This window comes from Hemicordylus capensis, chromosome 8 (genome assembly GCF_027244095.1).
Source record: "Hemicordylus capensis ecotype Gifberg chromosome 8, rHemCap1.1.pri, whole genome shotgun sequence".
In the NCBI taxonomy this organism is placed as follows: Eukaryota; Metazoa; Chordata; class Lepidosauria; order Squamata; family Cordylidae; genus Hemicordylus; species Hemicordylus capensis.
This window is the reverse complement of record NC_069664.1, coordinates 14554321-14575080: the sequence shown is the minus strand read 5'-3', so window position 1 is coordinate 14575080 and position 20760 is coordinate 14554321. Positions and strand designations below refer to the sequence as shown.

Sequence of the window (20760 nt, the reverse complement as noted above, 5' to 3'; positions counted from 1 at the left end):
TGAAAAGCTCCTGTCTGCAGCTCGGGTTTGATGGCTTCTTTGCTGAGTGTGGCTAGAGGGCTTATTCTATTACATTTCTATACCAACAAAAACAATAGTCTCCTGGCAATTCACAGAAGGGCCCATTCTGAATACCCTCTAGCTTTCCTCTTGAATAAAAATCTATTGTGCAGCAGCACTAAAAAAAATTGAGTGGGGGGATAAAAAGGGCAATGTGTATTTCTGGGTGGATGAGCAAGCTCAGCCCCATCTGTTCGATTTCTGAAAAAGAAATGGAGTGGGGGACCATTTCTCAGAGAGGGCACTTACTTGCCCTCTCCCACCACTCTTGTGTCTGTTTTTTTAAAAAAGTTACTCTGATACACAGCTGCATCACCTCAGCCCCCCAGCTGTTCATGGCCTACAGCTCCCATCATTCCCAGTCACCAAGGCTAATAGGCAGGAGTTATGGGAGTTGTAGTCCAACACCTGCAGGATGGCCAAAGTTGTACAGCCCTGATGTAAGGGCCAGAGGTTTCCCCCTAGGAAACCCCGACATCAGGGTGATGTTTGGTTATTCAACTCCTGTTTTTAGGCTTCCAGCAGCATCAGATGGGCTACTTTGTGAAACAGGATGCTGGACTAGATGGGCATTCTTGGGCCTGATCCAGCAGGGCTGTTCCTATGTTCTTAAGGAGGAACATCAGAAGCTGTCCTCTACCAAGTCAGACCATTGGTCCATCTTGCTCAGTACTGTCGACAGACTGGCAGTGGCTTCTCCAAGGTTGCAGACAGAAGTCTCTCTCAGCCCTATCTTGGAGACGCCAGGGAAGGAAATTGAGAGTGGGCAGATGCTTTTCCCAGAGTGGCCCCATCCCCTAAAGGGAATATCTTACAGTGCTCACATATAGTCTCCCATTCAAATGCAAACCAGGGTGTACCCTGCTTAGCAAAGAGGACAATTATGCTCACTACCACAAGACCAGCTCTCTTCCCTTTAGTAAGAGGTTATTCTGCACCACTTTCCCCACCTAAGATAGGGATACAGGATACAACCAGCTGAAATGGGAAGTGTACTATTTTAAAAGTTACAAGAGGCCCCAAGAGCCTCAATAGTGCTTTGTCAATATTGGAGCTGCAAATGTGTTTCATTACAAAAATGTCACCGCAAAGTAAGCCTGAAAAGGACATGAGTGGCATATAGAAAATACTGCACTTGGACTGTATTTTGCAAAGAGCATATGGATGCATTATTAAAGCAAGTGAACAAAGATTGTCATTTCCAGAGAAAAGATGCAGAAAGATTTGGAATATTGTATCTACAAGGGCAGGGGTTCTTGAATTTGGGTGCTGAAGTGGTGTTTGACTACAGCTCCCCAGCTGAAATGGCCTTCCACCACTGGAAGAAAGCATGTCAGCTGTCTTTTTGCTTAGAATCCAGCCTGGATACCACTCCTCAGGATGGGCTAGCTACATATTGCAGGAGTACAAATTGGTGCCTTCAGTCCCAGACCCATCCCATAGGTCCAGTACAGCCCATATTCCCCTGCTGTAAAGATAGGGTATTAAAGATTACTAGAGTGGTAAAAGCAAATAAGCAATCCGTCTTGCCTAGATGCTTTACCTTTCTGTCCTATTTGGCATTGTGGAATAAGGTAGTGCCTTCCCCTCAATCAGAACATTGGTCCATCTAGCTCAATGTTGTCCACACTACTGCAAGGCTCCAGCTGTTGGACTACAACTCCCATCATCCCAACAAGGTCGGAACTTGTGCAGCCCTGTCTACACTGACTGACAGCGGGTTCTCCAAGGATGCAGGCAGAAATCTCTCTCCCTCCCATCCTTGGCGTTTTCCAGATTAAACCCTACAACAGTGTCACTATGGATCTGCTAAGTGTACTTCTGTACTTCCTGTGTTGTGACACTGCAGTCCCTGAGCTGATAGAAGGGTGCCATTCACATTTCCGATGCCTTCTTTCAGGTTTTATCTTTGCATTATAATGCTATAACGTTGCATGTGCACGACCAAAAAAAGGAGCTTTATTTATGCTGAAAGGCATAATCTCATACTGCACAGGAGGCGGCAATGGTAAACCCCTCCTGTATTCTACCAAAGACAACCACAGGGCTCTGTGGGCACCAGGAGTCGAAATCAACTTGTTGGCACACTTTACCTTCTACCGCAAGGCCAGTTCTCCTCCCTGTCACATAAGTAGGTTTCCATATAAAATGAAAAAAAAACTCTGCCATGTAAGCAACAAAAACAGACTTTTCCAACACAAGTTTTTAATCATCAGTCCATCAGCAGCACATGGTTCCATCTGAAGTTGTCCCTCTGGCAGATCTCCATTTGATCCTCACAGGCAGGTCGGAATCTGCAAATCATGTTGCTTTAGAAGGCCCTACCTGGGGAGACACACAAGGATGAAAGCCAATGCAAACTCAAGCAGCCAACATAAACCAAGTGTTCAGATACTCAAGTGTTGGACTGAGAGGTTGCTATGCCTGCTTAGCACATGAATCCTGGGTGGTGTCTTGGAGTACAGCAGAACATGTGGCACAGAATATTCCGCGATGGATTTATAGGAGCAGCTTTAGTCTTTGAGCCACACCCACGAGTTCAGGGGCTGAATGCCCACAGTGATTGTTGGCAACGTCTACCCCACTGGAGATGAGGGAAAGTTAGCAATAGCATTGCTGCTATTAACAGTTAGGAACATAGGAAGCTGCCATATACTGAGTCAGACCATTGGTCTATCTAGCTCAGTATTGTCTTCACAGACTGGCAGCAGCTTCAAGGTTGCAGGCAGGAATCTCTCTCAGCCCTACTGTATGCTTTGGTAGTTTGTTGGTTCAATAAAAAAAATCTTGTCCTATCTTGGAGAAGCCAGGGAGGGAACTTGGAGCCTAGATGCTCTTCCCAGAGCAGCTCCATCCCCTGAGGGGAATATCTTACAGTGCTCACACTTCTAGTCTCCCATTCACATGCAACCAGGGCAGACCCTGCTTAGCTAAGGGGACAGGTTATGCTTGCTACCACAAGACCAGCTCTCCTCTCCTCTGTGCATTATCATTCCTTTATCCCCACCTGCAAATGATTAGGGTAAAGTCATTGGAGATGGAGTTCCAGTGCATCAAACCTTTTGCATCAACGATCATAATGACCACTAGGGGCATTGGGAGTAGAGATAGTGAGTAAGGGTCTCCCTAACTGTTCTACCTGTCTCTACTCTATGACCCCTGATCTGACACTTCCGCACTTTCTGTGCTGAGTCACAATCCTTCCTTTCCTCCTAGAGAGAGAAGATGGAAACATCGGCCTCCCTCCTTACCTATTCATTGTACACCACCCAGAGCCTCTGGATGGGGAGGTTTAGAAATGTAACCACCAACAACTACTACTACATACAAGGACCTTCAGATTGAAACTGAGCGGCTCTGGAAAAAGAAAACAGTAGTGGTGCCAATAGTTGTTGGTGCCCTTGGTGAAGTACCAAAAGAACTTGAACACCATCTTGACACCTTGAGCATCGATAAAATTACAACACATCAGCTATTAGAAGGCCGCACTACTCAGGACAGCACGAATACTACGACGCTATCTTTATTTTTTCTTTAGTTATCCTAGACCCTTGGAAAGGGCCCGATAATTAAAGTACAAAATCCAGTCAACAACATCTGGTAGACTGTGTAAATAGCATAACAATGTAGTCCTTTCGATTAGGATTAAGTCTTTCCTATCCAAGTGTACTTAACCGATAAATACTTAGTATTTAGTTCTATAAAAGTCTCCATGTGTTTTCTTTAAATAGCTGTAACAACTAAACCATCCTCTGCTACCTACTTTGTAACTGGAGTGTGTGCTTATTCCTTAGGGCTCTGCTGTTTTACCTACTGGGGGTAAAAATTAACAACCCCCAACAAAAAATGACAATCATTTCTGCACAGAGGAAAGGGTCAGGCTAACAACCAACAAATTGCTATACTCTCTCCATGGAGTAATCTTTGGAGAATCTCCCTGCCAGTTTTCATTCCTCTGACAATGAAATATGATAGCAGATTGTGCTTAACTTAAAAAGCTTACACCACACCATTGCAAATTTGGTTGCTATAGGCCTGATGGTCAGGACAATAAGAACACAATTCACCAAAAGCTGGAAGCATCGCAATGCTATCACCTATTATCCATCTCTAGGGGTGGTGTAGTGGTTAGAGTGCTGGACGAGGACCGGAGACCGGGAATGAGTTCAAATCCCCATCCAGCCATGATACTTGCTGGGTGACTCTGGGCCAGTCACTTCTCTCTCAGCCTAACCTACTTCACAGGGTTGTTGTGAGGAGAAACCTAAGTATGTAGTACACCACTCTGGGCTCCTTGGAGGAAGAGCGGGATATAAAATGTCGGTGATGATGATAATTTTACATTCTCCTCCCACAGATGGTACCGACCACTCCAGCTATTGTACTATTTTGAAGATTTGCTTAAGAGCTGGCTCTACTCTACACTCCATGCCTGAAACCGAAGTGAACTCTTACCAATTTTCCCTCAGGATTCCAAGAGCAAATATCCGACACAACTCCAAGTGTGCCAACTGATTATTGATCCAACATCCAACCAACCAAGCAATCTATTAAGCTTCGCACTAGTCTCTCCTCAGTCCTCAACACTCTTAGCAGTGGCTCCATTTTACATTTCCCAGAAGATCAACAAACAATTTAGCATGGCACCAATGCTGGGGAGGAGGATCTGCCAGCCACCATAACCAGGTCAGCCAGAGCCCAGTGGGAACGATGACCCAGAGGAAGTGGTCAACACCAGACATTCTAGAGCAGGGCTACACAACTTCCAACCCCCAGCTGCCCTTGGACTACAACATCCACAGCCACAACAGCCAATAGACAGGGCCAATGGGAGTTGTAGTTCGATATCTGCAGGAGGATTAAAATTGTCCAGCCCCATTTCAGAGAATGGCCAAGCACAACCCTCAATGGCTCCAAGATACTTTTGCCACAACACACACACACACACACACACCCCTATTTGCATTTTCAAGCTCTCTCTTGTATGTCATAAGCACAGGCTGGGGTTGGAATCCTGGAGATCAGGGGGGCTCTGTATCCAGATGCTTTCTTTCTCTACTGAAAGGAAGGATCCTGGGTCACACTCACTATTTATTTATTTTTAATCCACTTACTGCTTCCATTTCTGGTGCAATATTATTCTCATTTTCATAGTCGGGATCATCCAGAACTTCATCGGGCTCCTCTTCTCCAGCCTCAACTGCATCCTCGTCTGATGTATCATAACTGGGATAGTTTTCCCCTTGCAAGAGAGGATTGCATGGCAGTACTAAATAGACAGCCCACCACCACCACGGTACTTTTTTGAAGAGCATCACCTCCCCTGATCCTTCACTGGAGCAGAAAGCAGCCCCTGATCACACAGATAAGGCCACGCTTGGCTTCCGTTGCCAGGCGAGCCCAGCCAAGGCACCCAGCTGCACAGAGAGTTCTGTGCCAGTCAGGTGGATGGCAGCAGAACGGAAGGGATGGGAGGATCTGATGTCACAATGAAAACAAAGGCTCAAGCGTTTTTAGACACATGATGCTGAGAACCAACATCTCAGTAGTGGGCCTTTGATACACATTGTCAGGTGCCTCTAGGCTTTGGGTAGTCAAGATAGAGTTGACACAGTTCAGTTCATGGCAACCTGGAGGTACACCGAGGACCTTGCTGGAAGACTGAAAGTGCCTGATGAAATAATTTCAGGTGTGGAACTGTGTTTAATGATTTCTAAAGGAAATTAGTCTTTGCTGGAGGAGATCAGTGCTCACATACACTGTCCTCGGCGGAAAGAGTAGCAGCCAGATACGAGAAGTGACAGTCAAGCAGCCCGATGCCTGAAGATCAAACTGGGACAAGATGTGAGAGAGCCATGAACCATCTATTAGTTTTTTGTTAACTGAAATGCACCTGGAAGGGTCATGCATGCTTAATGCTCACTCTTATAGGAAGCTGCCTTATACCGAGTCAGACCATTGGTCCATCTAGCTCAGGATTGTCTAGACAGATTGGCAGTGAATTCTTCTAGGTTTCAGGCAGGAGTCTTTCCCAGCCCTACCTGGATTGGATGCCAAGGTGTGAACCTGGGGCCTTCTGCAGAATTGCCATCCCCCCCCCAGAATTTTGGGTTTCTTTCAACCCGATTTTGAGCAGCTCACTCAGATTTTAGCTATCATTAAAAAAATAAAAAATAAAAATGGAAAGCTCTAGCCCTTGTAGAAGCCGAGTTATGGAGCAAGATGTGCAGCCACTATTCTACTCAAATGTTTTCAAGCCAATTTACATAATATGCAAATTAGGCACCTGGATTGGAAAGCCAGAACATGGCAACCCTATAAAACAGACGTTCTGCTGCTGAGGTACAGCCCTGTCCCGAACCCTTCCCGATCTGATCAAAATCCTCGCCCAAGCTGCTTTTCCACTCCTGGGAAAGGTTTAAGGATTCTTATACATAGCTTTTCGCCTCCTCATAACTTTTCACACAGGGCTTTTTATTATTTTTTTAAAAAAATGTCAAATTTGTACACCACCCCAAAATTTTGTCTCTGGGCAGTTAACAACATAAAACAAGTTAAAATATACACAAAAATGTATGGGAACGGAGGGTGTGCATTTACATATAGGGCAGATTTATCCCAAAGTCTCTGCAAGTTATCGGGGAGCAGTTCACACACAATTCGGGATTTTCCCACTGCGAGTTAGAGTGTAGCCCAATTTATATCCAGGGTAAAAAAAAAAATAAATCGATTTTTTGCATTGGTTTTTGGGGGGCAACTTTGAACAGTAAAACCTGCTGTGTGAAAAACACCCAGGGGGAGAAAACCAGCTGGCTGCTTTTAATAAGACAGCCAGCCTGTGATGGAGAAGAGCCACAAACCTCTTCAGTCCAGTCCTCCTGTAGCTGAAGAGACCCCGCAACCTGGCATCTAATTTTTCCTTAAGTCAAGCTCTGATTAAGCCTTGTACAAAGATTATTTGTTCTTTAGATGCTGCAAGACTGAACTGCATGATCCCAAGCTTGTTTACCAAATGCAGTGCGCTCAGAGTTTGCACTAAATTCAGTAGTGCAGCAGGGTTATTCCAGGGTCTGGACTCAATGTGTTAGGAGAAAGAAAGGAGAAAAAAGGAAAGACAAATGGAAGAAAGGACAGACACAAAGAAAGGGAGGGAAGGCGAGGATAAGAACCTTGTTCTTTCTCTCTATGCAAACCAATGGTTGTAGTGCAACCACCAGGACAACAGTTGGGATTGTGGCCCATGTGTAATAAATGCACAAGAGTTCTTGTCATCAGGGTACCCTATGAAGTTCAGGTTAAGATGGGGAGACATTTCCCAATATTCTCAATCTCACCAACTACCAAATAAGATTTCCTTCCAAATGTTTCAGGAATGCCTCACCACACATCCAGGTAGCTAGCTAGATTAGAGATCCTATCTCTCCACTTTACTATCTAGAATGGAGTTCACCAATAAAGACTCTTATTGATTTGAAACTATTAACTGGCTCCAAGTTATTTTACCCTCAGCATACACGCATGCCTGGGCAGACTGCGCTGTGTTGTGCCTCTGTGCACTCTGCTATATTAGAAGGGTATCTCTTACCAGAGAGAATTGCCAACAATTTATTTGTTGTTTCTCTACGTAAACTGCTTTGGAAACATTTGTTGAAAAGCGATATATAAATATTTATTGTAGTTGTTCTGCACATTGCTCTCTGATACATATACAGGAGCAGGTCTGTAGAGGTCATTTGCAGCTACTTGCTGGCAAGTCATTTATCAGTACCAGAGACAGCAGAAAACACTTTGTTGCAGGAATTCTGCTGAACCTATAATCTGCAACTCGAAAACTGCTTCACCTCATCTCATGAAAAGACCACCCCGATCAGTACTACCATGTCACTAAAAAGCAGGAACAATTAGCATCACCTAAAGTTACCAAGTGTGTTTCCTGAAAATGTGGGCATCATCTCCCACATATTTAAGAGATGTCCCCATCAATAGACACATGTATCCAAATACGCAGATCTGCTCAGAGATCAAGAGTCCGTGCTCCTCTCCCTGCCCTGAGGCTTTCGAACTGGCTAAGAGACTACATGGCTTTCTCTGCGCCTCCAATTCAAGTTTCTGTTCACTTACCGAAAGGGGTCAGGTTTTTCCCACTGAGGTAGACAGGCCCAGTACCAGACTTCAGGATAAAGGCAACAGGAGGGATGAACTCAAAGCTCTCCATATTGACCTGTTAAAGACACACATACACACCTCCGTCAGGTTTGAAAATGTTTATCAGATATATTCTGCAAAGGGTAAAGGCTAAAGTTTGCCCAAAGAATTTGGTCTATTGCCTGGCTGAAGGCTTTCCAACATAGATCTGTTAAACGGCTGGAATGGGAGGTGGAAAGTCATTTCCCCATAGATCAACGAGGACAGGGGTGGTCAGCTTTCAGAGTCGCTGGAATACATCTCCCACCATCAGTCGGTCTAGTGGCTTTAGTGTTAATTGACAGCTTTATATCTAAATGGGAAATAGCTCTGAAAACAAAATTGCATCATCTGGGCACGTCCCAAGAGGGGTTTAGATCAGGCGATATGTTTTGTCAGGCAACGACTATTGGATACAGATCTGCAGGAGGAGTGTGCATGCACGACTATTAAGGGGAATGGATATAGGCTCCCAAAATTTCAGTCACAAACCAGCTGAATATTTAGATCAAATGTTTTTACCTAAGTTTAGGAGAGCAGTGACTCTTGCACGCTTGAATGCCCTTCCTTCTGCACTCTTAGATGGGAAATATAATGAGTTCCGTATGCATTGCGTCGTTGCCCTTGTGGCTCAGGGGATATATAGAGTCAGTTGTTCATGTTATTCTGTATTGTCAGTTTTATAGGGATGCTCGTATTAAGTTCATTGCTCCTCTCAAAGAATCATCCTGGCCATACAGATCAATTTTACTTGGATTTTTTGCTGTCAGATTTTAAATCTGTTACCTTTATTAATGTGGCCAAGTTTTGTTTTGTAGCATCCAAACTTTGTAGAGCTTGTATTAGCAACTTAATTTTGTAGATTATATAAATGTATTTTAATGTTGTTAAGCTGGTCTAAGGACCATAATAAACTTACTACTACTCTCCCATCATACGTCTCCCTAGAAGTAGATAGAGAGCCACTCCGAACTAGGATTTTGGCTCAGATAACCATGTGGCTCATCTTTCTTCAGGGAAGGAAGCCCAAACCATTGGATGGATTCAGCAGACTGTTCAGAGTCCTGCTCCTGTAGGTGGGTCCTTAATAGGACACTTGAGGTACATCTGGAGGCTTGACACTAAAGACACACTTCTACAAGGTAGAAGTAAAAAGCAATCGATGTTCCATCTTATGGGAATGGGAAAAGCTGGAAGGAACAGTTGGATTTTTGGCTTCAAGAGCCAATCAGAGAAACCTGGGGATAGAATCAATTGGTGGGAGCCTAGCCAGTTATAGGTTAATTTGAATTTAGTACTGCGTGCCAACCTGTGTGCTTGCTGCTACACCCGAAATATTTGTTCAACTGGTGCAGCTGTGAACAAACTTGTTACCAACACACCATAAATCTCTAGTATTCATTCCTTCAACACCACACCTGCCGAGAACTTTCCACCCCTTGTAGAAAAGGAAAGCACAACACAGGCTACAGTTCAATGCAGGAACGGCTTGCATTCCTGTTTAATTCTTTCCATCTATTATTGAAACAGCCACCTGATTGCACAGCAGGGAAGTAGCTTGCCTAAGGAGCAAATGGTTGCCAGGGGGTGGGGGGGGGAGAAATTCCTGAGTTAAATGCAAGCACAAACTGCAAAATGTGGGTCTTAACAAGATGAAGTTGAATCCTAACAAGATGGAGGAGGTACTGTCTGTAGGGGGTTGAGATCTGAGAGATGGTTTAGATCTGCCTGTTTTGGATGGGGTTACACTCCTCCTAAAATATCAGGTCTGTAGTCTGGGAGTGCTCCCAGATCACAAACTCTCCCTGGTTTCTCAGGTTGAGGCCGTGGCCAGGAGTGCTCTTTATCAGCTTCAGCTGATACGCCAGATACATCCAGTTCTGGAGACAAATGTCCTTAAAACGGTGGTTCATATGCTGGTAAACTCTAGGCTTGACTACTATAGTGCACTCTATGTGGGGCTGCCTTTGTACGTAGTTTGGAAACTACAATTGGTATAGAATGCGGCAGCCAGGTTGGTCTCTGGGACAACACGAAGGGACCATATGACCCCAGTTCTAAAAGAACGGCACTGGCTGCTGATACGTTTATACAAAGTGCTGGTTATTACCTATAAGGCCCTTAACGGTTTAGGTCCAGGGTACGTAAGAGAGCGCCTTCTCTGTCGTGAACCCTGTCCCGTTATGGTTGCTGCCAACCTGTTTGGTGGCAACGTGGGACCAGGCCTTCTCTGTGGCTGCCCCAGGGCTTTGGAATGTGCTCCCTGCTGAAATAAGAGCATCGCCTTCTCAGTTTGTTTTCAGGAAGACCTTGAAGACATACCTGTTTTCCCAGACTTTTAACTGAAATTTAAATTCTAATGTGTTTTTATCTATTGTGATCCCCCCCCCGTTTTTATGAATTTTTAATGTTTTGTTTTAATCTGTACACCACCTAGAGATTTCTATACTAGGCAGTACAGAAATGCAAACAAACATAGGCTTTAGATATGCAGAATGGAGACCACAGCCTGATGTAACCCGAGCCCTTATTTTTTTTTAGCTGATTCGCCTGCATTTTTCTTAATGACAGAGAAAGCAATGGTTTCTACTTTAAACTTCCCTGCTTCTGGTTGGGGTGTGTGTGTGTGTGTGTGTGTGTGTGTGTGTGTGTGTGTACACACATGGTGTGATGAAGGCATTCACTCATGAAGGCAAGTTCATTCTAAAAATCAGGAAAGATCTGGGTCAGATTCGGCAAGTTCGGGTTAAGTGTTCTGCTGTTTGATCCCTGGGCAACTTAATGCTGTTTTTCTGCAACGCTGTCAAACCAACCAACCAAAATAACTACACCCTTCTCTCATCTCCTGCTCTGCGAGGATTGGTTGGAGGAAAAGCCCAGAACCAGCTGGTGGGAATGCAAAGGAAGAAGATCTGCCAGGGATTGCGGAGAGGAGCCGGCACTATGTGAACTGTCCGTTTAATGCCCCAAATAAAACATCTTGCAAATCTGCTGCAAAGCACATTCACTCTTCAGATACCCTGAGGCATAAAGCCATGTGTGAATAACCTCCAGCCGAGCTTTTCTGTTTAGCCTCCATACCTGGTGGCTCATTGATAATCTCAGTATACTGCCCGATTTGCACATCTCTGGGCAGTGTTTACATTTACATGAGCCTGTTACCCAATCCTGCTTTCAGGACTGTCCTTTAAGCTGTATGGGTGTGGTTTAGCTACAGCCCCATCCCCTTGCCTTCCGATTTCCCCGCGATTTACCATTGGTAGGACAGAATGTCTCAGCGACACGATTGGCATTGGCTTCAGGGCTGCAGCCATGTTTTGGGACTCTATGGCCACCACATGCAGCTCATCCGAAGCCTCTTCTCCCAAAGACACCTGCAGAGACGCAAAGAGCAAAGGAAGCTGCTATATACAGAGTCAGACCTCTGGTCCATCTAGCTCGGTATTGTCTACCCAGGCTGGCAGCGGCTTCTTCATGTTGCAGGCAGGAGTCTCTCTCAGCCCTATCTTGGAGATGCTGCCGGGGAGGGAACTTGGAACCTTCTGCTCTCCCCTGAGCGGCTCCATCCCCTTAGGGCAGCGGTTCCCAAACTGGGAAGCTTCCAGATGTTGCTGAACTACACTTCCCATTATCCCCAGCCACAATAAGTTGTAGCTGGGGCTGATGGGAGTTGTAGTTCAGCAACATCTGGAGGCTCCCAGTCTGGGAACCGCTGCCCTAAGGGGAACATCTTGCAGTCCTCACATGTAGAGGGGAGTCTCACAACCAGTGAAACTTGCCTGAATGGGGTTAGTGGGGAGAGTGGTAGGGGTGTGCACGGAACCGTCTGGCCTGGTTTGAGGCCGGATCGGCCTCAAATGGAACCGGGCCAGTTCGGTCCGGCCCCCATCGAACCCCGCCTCCAGTCCGGTTCATGAACTTAAAAAAAAATTAAAATGCAAAAAGGAACTACCTGTAGCCCCTTCGGGGGGGCTTGCTGTAGCTGCGGGGCGGGGGGTTCTGCATGGGTTCCCTCTCCCCCCGCTGGCCTCCCTCATCACCGCCATGACCGGGTAAATGTTGTCTTTTTGGCCCTTTCGGGCCTCCTCGTTTTTACGGAGGCCCGAAAGGGCCAAAAAGACTAAGTTTACCCGGTCATGGCGGTGATGAGGGAGGCCTGCGGGGGGAGAGGGAACCCATGCAGAACCCCCCGCCCCGCAGCTACAGCAAGCCCCCCCGAAGGGGCTACAGGTAGTTCCTTTTTACATTTTAAAAATAAAGTTTGCGGACTTGCCAGACCAGACCCGGTGGTCCGGTTCCAGACGGAAGCGGGAGGCGGGGTGGGGGGCGGTTTCGGTTCAATCACGAACCTGCGGACCGGTTCTGCACATCCCTAGAGAGCGGGTTTAGCCCTCTCTCCCCACAGACGAGCATGCCAGCAGCCCTGGGTGGCCGGATCAGCCGCCCACATGACTGCTGGCTCCATCACGGAGCCGGCAGGGGCTGTGGGGATCGGGGGCCTCGTGGCCCCCGGAAGTTCCAAAATGCCCTGCGTGAGCATGTGGGGCATCCTGGAGAGACCCCAGGGCCGGGAGGCTTGTTTCAGCCTCCCGGCGGGGGTCTCCTCATGTGTTGCCGCACCGCAGAGCTGCGCTGCAGCATGCACAATCAAATAGATGGGATTAGCAGAGCACTCGCTCCGCTAACCTTGTCTAAGGGGAGGGCTACCTAAGCGGGTTCCCCGCTTTGAGGAGACTGGGCTCGCCTGCAAGCTCGGTGGTTCTCATGCTTGCCCCAAAGCGGGCTAGACTCCCTTAGCCTGCTTTTGGCTGATCGTGAGAATAGCCTCATAGTCTCCCATTCAAATGCAAACCAGGGTGGACCCTGCTTAGCAAAGGGGGACAATGCATGCTTGCTGCCCCAAGACCAGCTCTCTTCCCATGCAAGCTCAGGTTTTTGTGTCCTCACATTTGGATTAAAGGGCCCACCTTTGGCCCTCCCGCAGATGCTGAACTACAAGTTCCCAAACACTCTTACCGTTCTCAAACACACAATTTGTTCCCAGATGCCATCTTTGGCCTTCACTAGACTCTTGACCCTGCTGTTCAATTCACAACCTGTGGGGACACCAAGACGGTAGGGTTGCAATTTCCACTTCAGACACACTCGCACTGGACACTATTAGGTAAGAGGACTCATGTCTGTGTGGCCCAAAAGTTTCACCAATTGCAAAGACAAACCTGAGCTGCAGAAGATATTCTTATGGAGGTCCAAGAGCTCATGGACTCCTCTATGTTAGAGATGCCACCTCTGACCCCCAAATGACAGTTCTTCAGTGGTAGAAGTTTTTAACTGTGTTGACGAAGCCTGAAGAAAGATTGCTCTCCACTTGGTATAAGGAGTTATGCGAATCAGCATGCTAGAAATATTGACACTTAATAAGGTCATCATGATCAAAACTTGATCGGCAAAAGGGAGGGCAGAGGCAGTAAATCCAACTGTTTCAGGACACAAGAACCCACAGGACTGCCTCCAAACCAGCCCATCCTGATCTGGGTAGTCTCATTTCTCTACCCAGGTCTTTACTGAGGTTTGCAGGAAAGAAAAGCCCTTGCATCTCTAATTGCCACTTGTGGGTGGAGATTGCTGTAGAAAAATCTTTCTCACAGTTCTATGGCTAGAGGTGCCAGTCACGTGAGACCTGCTGCTATACTGAGGGCTGCCTCTATGTGCAATGCATGCTGGGATATCTTTGGAGAACCCAGCTTTGTTTTCCTATACAGGAGCACCCAGCTCCTTGGTTGTCTGCAGAGTGAGTTAACAGACAAGTGGAAGCTCTGTAGGATCTCCTCCCTCTTCCAAATGCTTGTGTGAATGACCTTCTCTGCCATTTCATCAGATATCCCAGTGAGGTTCTGTGGATGTGCCTACATCAGTCTCAGTTTAGCCTTTGGATTGCCTTGTGAGCAAGAAGATGTAGACTATTTCCCATCTAGAACAGAACCAAAGGGCTGGAGCACCTTTCCTACGAGGAAAGCCTACAGTTTGGGGGCATTTTAGTTTTAAAAAGGCAACCAAGGAGGAACATGGCTGTGGCTTATAAAAGTATGCATGGTGCAGAGAACATAAGGAGCAGTTCTCCCACACAAACACACCCCAACACTAGAACCAGGGATCATCCCATGAACCTGACTGCAGGAGATTTAAGTTTGAACTGGAGGATGTACTTCACACAGTACATGACTAACCTGTGGAATTCACTGCCACATGATATGGCAATTGCTGTTAGCCTAGAATTTTTTTTTAATGCAGTGGTGCAATAGCAGGAGAGGTGCCATAATGAGAGTCCACAGGATATTTTCCATGGGGGCTGGCAGCAAAATAGATACATACAAAGTCGAAATCAATACTGGCTCAATCCATGGGCAGTGAGCAACTGCCCTCACCTCTTGCCTGTGGGATTCCCAGAGGCATCTGGTGGGCTACTGTGAGAAACAGGATGCTACGCTAGATAGGCCTTGGCCTGAAAGGGGTAGACCGAGAAAAAGGTTGAAGAGCAACCCTCATTTAATTTTTTTGCAAGGGAGAGGAAATACTTTGTGGTAGGAGAGATATCTGTTTGGGGAACTGAAGATATGGGTTGTTAGGTCTGGCTGGGGCATGGAATAAAATGAGTGGGGCTCAAATGCCTAGGGGGGACCTCCAGCAGAGTTCTTATGTTAGAGCAAGCATCCCAGCTACATGTAAATAGCCCAAAGCCACACCAAAATGAAAATCTCCCCTTCAAATCCAAACGAGATTATTATTGTGGCCATCCCCATCCCATAAGGCGAGTGCTGCTCTACTCATTATCAGAAAGAAACTGAAATGTTATGCAAACTTTCTTTCTGAAAGTGTTTTAGAAAAAAAAAATCAGGGACATGGGACTCGTATCTCCAGAAGCATCAGATTTGTCCACCAATATTTGATCACCATCCCAAAGGGAGAAGTCCACCTTCAGAACATGTACATTTCCAGTCCAATCGCTACAGATGCTTTGACCTATGATCTGAAGTTCCAGAGCTCGCTCGCTCTTTCACACACTCATTACGGCTTCACTGGCAATCTCTAAGGTTTTGATGGGCAGGAATATCCCTGCAATTCATTTGCATTGCCAAGCCAAAAGCTGTCCACTCAGGAAAGATGATTGTGAATTGGGCCTACAACTCATATAGCATTATTAGGGCTGTGTCACCTGAGCTTAACTCACTAGCCTCCCATATGCTATTTGGGCTAGCTAGACACTAGCCCAATTCATGCATGGCTCCCTGGTTCAGACATACTAAATGAATGAATGAATGAATGAATGAAATCAATGTTTCTGATGCCCACAGAACTTACAGACCCCACACACCAGATGTGACTTGGCTTCATTACTAGATCTCATTAATTTAATCTCTACTGAACATCTTGGCCATTGGTGTGGCCACTATAGGGAATTGGCTTTCTTTACAAGGTCCTGGGTGACATTTAAGGAATATGGCAAGCAGCACTTCCTTACCCCAAAGGATAGCCGTCCGCTGGTTTTCTGAGGAAGACAAGCTTGAAACAGAAGACATGCTTGAATAAGAGAGAGAGGAGTTCATTCTGGTTAGCAACAACCTGAGAGTAGAACGAGGAAAAGAACAAGAGGCAAAGAGAATAGTAAAGGCTTTGAACCAAAATGACTTCAATGCATTTTAAAAATAAGATACACTAGTTTCAACATGTTACTTTGCACATTTTTAACTTCAAAAAGAAACTGCTTTTTAATCCCAGGAGTTATCCAACCCCAGCAATGAAGTCAATTTGTGGATTTTTGTATCATCACTCAGGACTGTGCACATTTAAGCCTGTGTACAACAAAGAGTCACAAATCCCTTGTGAATGACTGCAAGCATTTGACTGGGAAAGTATTTGACCACCCTTCTTCGAGCTATGAGCCAGGATAGCATAGTGGTTAGCTTGTGGGACTAGGACCAGGAAGACCCAAGTTCAAATCCCCTGAGACTCAATCAAGACTCTACGCTTACATCTTTTTCAGCTCCTAGATGCAGCTTCCCATTCCCCACCAGGAAAGTGTTTTTTCATAGGTGTGGCTTAAAACCATTTTTACTTAGGCTATACAACATGAACAGAAAAAATAACCTTAGCAAAAACATACCCAGAATCAAGAACAACCTTCTTCCTGACACATCAAACACAACACCAACAGCATAAGCTTTGAAGCCAGCCTATCATTCTTATAGGTGATCCTATGCAAATTTACTTGGGAGGCTGTCCTACTGGGTTCAATTGGACTTACTCCTGAGTAAGCATGCATGGCATGATGGCCCTAGCCCCTTTTCACCTGTGGAGCTAAAAAGCTCATTTTGAACTCCTTCCTGCTATCTGTGCTGCCACGTGTGACTGATTTGGGTTAATGAGAGCAGTGGAGGATTAATGGAAAGGCAGAGTAGACATTTGCCTAGGGCGGCAAAATTTGAGGAGCAGCAAATTTTGCCCCTCCTCAAATTTTGCCACCACTCTCTGTGAGCAACGGTGGCTGCAGCAAGGGTGGAGTGGGTGAGGAGAAAGTCCCCTCCCCTTTTACCTTATTAAAGGGGGGGGGGCAAACCTCTTTTGTTTAAGGTTAAAGGGTGGCAAAAGCCTATTTGATAGTGGAAGGCAAAGGCCTTAATCTGTCTCTGGCCTGGAGAAAAATCACGTGCTTATTGTAAGTTGAGCAGGCTTAACGTTCACATGAGAAATTACGAATATGATGAATATTTAGAAACCGCTTTTCAACTAAAGTTCCCAAAGCGGGAGACATAGATAGCAAGCAATAAATAAAGATGGATCCCTGTCCCAATGGGCTCGAAATCTAAAAAGAAAAGACAAGAAATATAGACACCAGCAACAGCCACTGGAGGAATACTGTGCTGGGGATGGATAGGGCCAGTTGCTCTCCCCCTGCTAAATATAAGAGAATCGCCACTTTAAAAGGGGGCCTCTTTGCTCAGTTAGCAGGGTACAATGTAAGGGCATTTCTTTACATTGAAATGAAGCTGATTTGTAGTGTGAGCCTAAGCACCTTTACCTAGAAGTAAATTGACCCTTGCTCATTGGGCAAAGGGGCACCTTTAAAAGTGGTGGCTGCCTTATTTTTAGCAGGGGGGAGAGCAACTGGCCCTATCCAACCCCAGCACAGCATCCCTCCAGTGGCTGATGCTGGTGTCTAACTTATATACAAATAAATATGAAGGATATTTATATACTGCTTTTCAATCAAAGTTCCCAAAGTGGTTTACATAGATATCTATCAATCAAGGTGGGTCCCGGTCCCCAAAGGGCTCACAATCTGAAAAAGAAACATAAGACTCCAGCAACAGCCACTGGAGGGATGCTGTGCTGGGGATGGATAGGGCCAGTTGCTCTCCCTCTGCCCAATAAAGTATTAGGTGCCTCTTTGCTCAGTTAGCAGGGCTGTTGACTTACTTGGCGTACTTTTGAGATTATGAGCCCATTTGGGACATCATATCCTCTTATTCCCTTTTTAAATGTAACTGCTTTGAGAACTTTTTTTTCTTGAAAAGCACTGCTTAACTTAGCCTCCACCAACTGTTTTTGAAGTACAACTCCCATAGTCCCCAGCCACAGTGGCCAATAGCCAGGGATTATGGGAATTGTAGGCCAACATCTGCAGAAGGGCTGTCCTGGTATAGATGATGATGATGATGACAGGGGCGTAACTATAATAGGGCAAGGGGAGAGAGACAGTTGTCTGCGGGCCCACTGCCTTGGGGGGCCCCCCAGAGGCAAGTCACATGACTGACCCCCCCCAGCCGCGCACCCGCCCGGGCTTCCTTCAGTTGTATTCATCCTCCGAAACTGATGTGAGTGTTAAGACTTGGAGCTACCAGAACAGCATGTCTCTCTCTAGTACCATTAAATGACTTGTATCATCCACAATGTACAACCTTTTAAAAAATAATTTAGGATGATGTTCTTGTGTGTGTGTGTGTGTGTATCTTCAGTGGGGGTGGGTGGGAGGCCAATTTTAAAATCTTGTCTCTGGGCCCACCACAACCTTGCAATGCCCCTGGATGATGATGATGATGATGATGATAATGGACTTGAACACCATCTTGACACCTTGGGCATTGATAAAATTACAACACATAAACTACAAAAGGCCACACTGCTTTGGACAGCACGGATACTACAACGCTATCTTTAATTTCCCTTTAGTTATCCTAGATCCTTGGAAAGGGCCCGATAATTAAAGTACCAAATCCAGTCAATAACATCTGGTAGACTGTGTGTAAATATAACAACAACAACAACAACATTGACAATAAAATTCAGCCATCCTAGGTCCTTGGGAAGGACTCGATGTCTGGATAAAACAAACCAGTCAATAACACCTGTCTGACTGTATAAACAAGAAATAATAATAATAATTAATGATTTAAAAATAAGTAAAACATAGTAAGCCCAAGAGAACTTCCTCTTTAGTGAGTATGCTTAGGACTGGAGTGTTAAAGCCTCTTTGAAGCTAACGTAATAACTGCAGACCATACCAGTCTAGTGGCATGGTGACTCTACTCCTGTATTTCCAGATACAACTCAAACACATACCTTATACTGCATCAGACCATTGGTCCATCTTGCTCATTGTTGTCTGGATCAAGGATTCTCAATGTTGGGTCCCCAGATGTTTTTGGACTTCAACTCCCATAGTCCCCAACCAAAGGTCACTGGAGCTAGGGATTATGGGAGTTGGAGTCCAATAACACCTGGGGACCCAATGTTGAGAATCCCTGGTCTGGATTAACTGACTGGCAGCAGCTCTTCGAGAGCAGCGTTCCCTCTAACAGGGATTCCCAGATGTTCCCGACTACAACTCCCAGAATCCCCAAGCAAAAGCCATTGCAGCTGGGGATTCTGGGAGTTGTAGTTGAGAACATCTGGGAATCCCTGTTAGAGGGAACACTCTAACAGACTGATTCCAAGCAGGATTCTTTCCTAGCCCTCACTGGAGATGCTGGGAGCTGAAACTGGGACCTTCTGCCCACACAGAAGATGTTCTACCCCTGAGGTATGGTTTCATGTTACCTAGCCTAAATGGCTTGAGACCTGGCTACCTGAAGGACTGCCTTCTACCGTATGAACCAGACCTGCTCAACTTTGGCCCCCCAGCTGTTTTTGGACTACAACTCCCATAATCCCCAGACACAATGGCCAATAGCCAGGGATTATGGGAGGTGTAGGCCAACATCTGCAGGAGGGCCAGAGTTGAGCAGGCCTGGACCAGGGATTCTCAATTGTGGGTCCCCAGATGTTATTGGACTCCAACTCCTATAATCCCCAGCTGCAGTGGGCTTTGACTGGGGATTATGGGAGTTGAAGTCCAATGACATCTGGGGACCCAGCATTGAGAATCCCTGCTCTATTCTCATGATCTTCATACAGATCCCCTGTGAACCGAGCAAAGAAGCACCTTTTAAAGCGGTTATTTTTTTGTGTTTAGCAGAGGGAGAGCAACTGGCCCTATCCATCTTCAGCACGATATCCCTCTGGGAGTTGTGGATGGGGTCTACCTTATATTTCACTTTTGCTCATGGGCCCTTTTGGGACAGGAAACATTTTGTTTGTTTGTTTTTCTATGTAAACTGCTTTGAGAATTTTTGTTGAAAAGCAGTATATAAATACTCACGGTCAAAGCCTTGGGAGGAGAGCTGTTCTTGAGTAAGAATAGGTCTGTGATTATCAGTGTTTCCTTGCCGCTCCTTTGCATCTGTGAACTGACTTTTAGGGAGAGAAAATGTAGATCCCATTTTGTCTCAAATCTGCTGCTATATACATAATTTGAATCCCCTGGCGTTTAGACTACAGCCTATTTTGTGACATGGGAAAGTACTTAAAAGAGGAAAAAAATGACTGAACACCATATAACATAACCCAGCCAGTTCTACTGGTTTGCATGGAGAGATATTTGTATCCACTAGATGGCAGCAAGAGATCATTTGTAACAGGGTGAGCAGCTTTTTCAAAGAGCAGGGAGATTCTTTTTTCTTTTTAATTTTTTTTACATTTAAAATGTAAATGTACTCTATACATTTACAAAATGTACTCTGAACTCCTTGCTTTTCCTCCGAGGAGCTCAGAGTGGCATACATGGTTATGTTTATCCTCATAACAACCCTGTGAGGTAGGTTGGGCTGAGAGATACATGGCTGGCCCAGAGTCACCCAGTGAGTTTCATGGTTGAATGGGAATTCAAACTCGGGTCTTCCTGGTCCTAGTCCAACACTCTAACCACTATGCTATGCTGACTCTGCAACCAATCAATTTCAAATGTGGAGTTTAGAGTGCTTTTGAAGTAAGCTGGATGTGCAATCTTACTTTAACTTCCTTTTGTATCACCTGTGAACAGATGTGCTCTTTCGGAAGCTGGCTTGTAGTCTTATGCTTACCCCCCAAAAAAATTGCATAGGTTGGGGGAATGAAGCTTCACATTTAAGCTTCTCTGCCTTG

At 45.7% G+C, this 20760-nt stretch overlaps 1 protein-coding gene across 2 annotated transcripts; it reads right to left on the bottom strand.

Moving 5' to 3' along the window:
- Positions 1–2245: 2245 nt before the first annotated feature.
- Positions 2246–16549, bottom strand: LOC128334050 (nucleoplasmin-like). Of its 2 annotated transcripts, none has more exons than XM_053270288.1 (7): positions 16406–16549; positions 15764–15864; positions 13261–13340; positions 11499–11618; positions 8182–8281; positions 5175–5302; positions 2246–2385 (listed from the first exon to the last, which is right to left on the bottom strand). In XM_053270288.1, exons 2-7 carry the CDS (start codon positions 15846–15848, stop codon positions 2362–2364), a joined length of 537 nt encoding a protein of 178 aa, XP_053126263.1. In that variant the 5' UTR covers positions 15849–15864; positions 16406–16549; the 3' UTR covers positions 2246–2361. The 2 variants fall into 2 exon arrangements, with proteins under 2 accessions (XP_053126263.1, XP_053126265.1); XM_053270290.1 differs by having other exon boundaries at positions 15764–15822; positions 16406–16493.
- Between the last annotated feature and the right edge of the window lie 4211 nt (positions 16550–20760).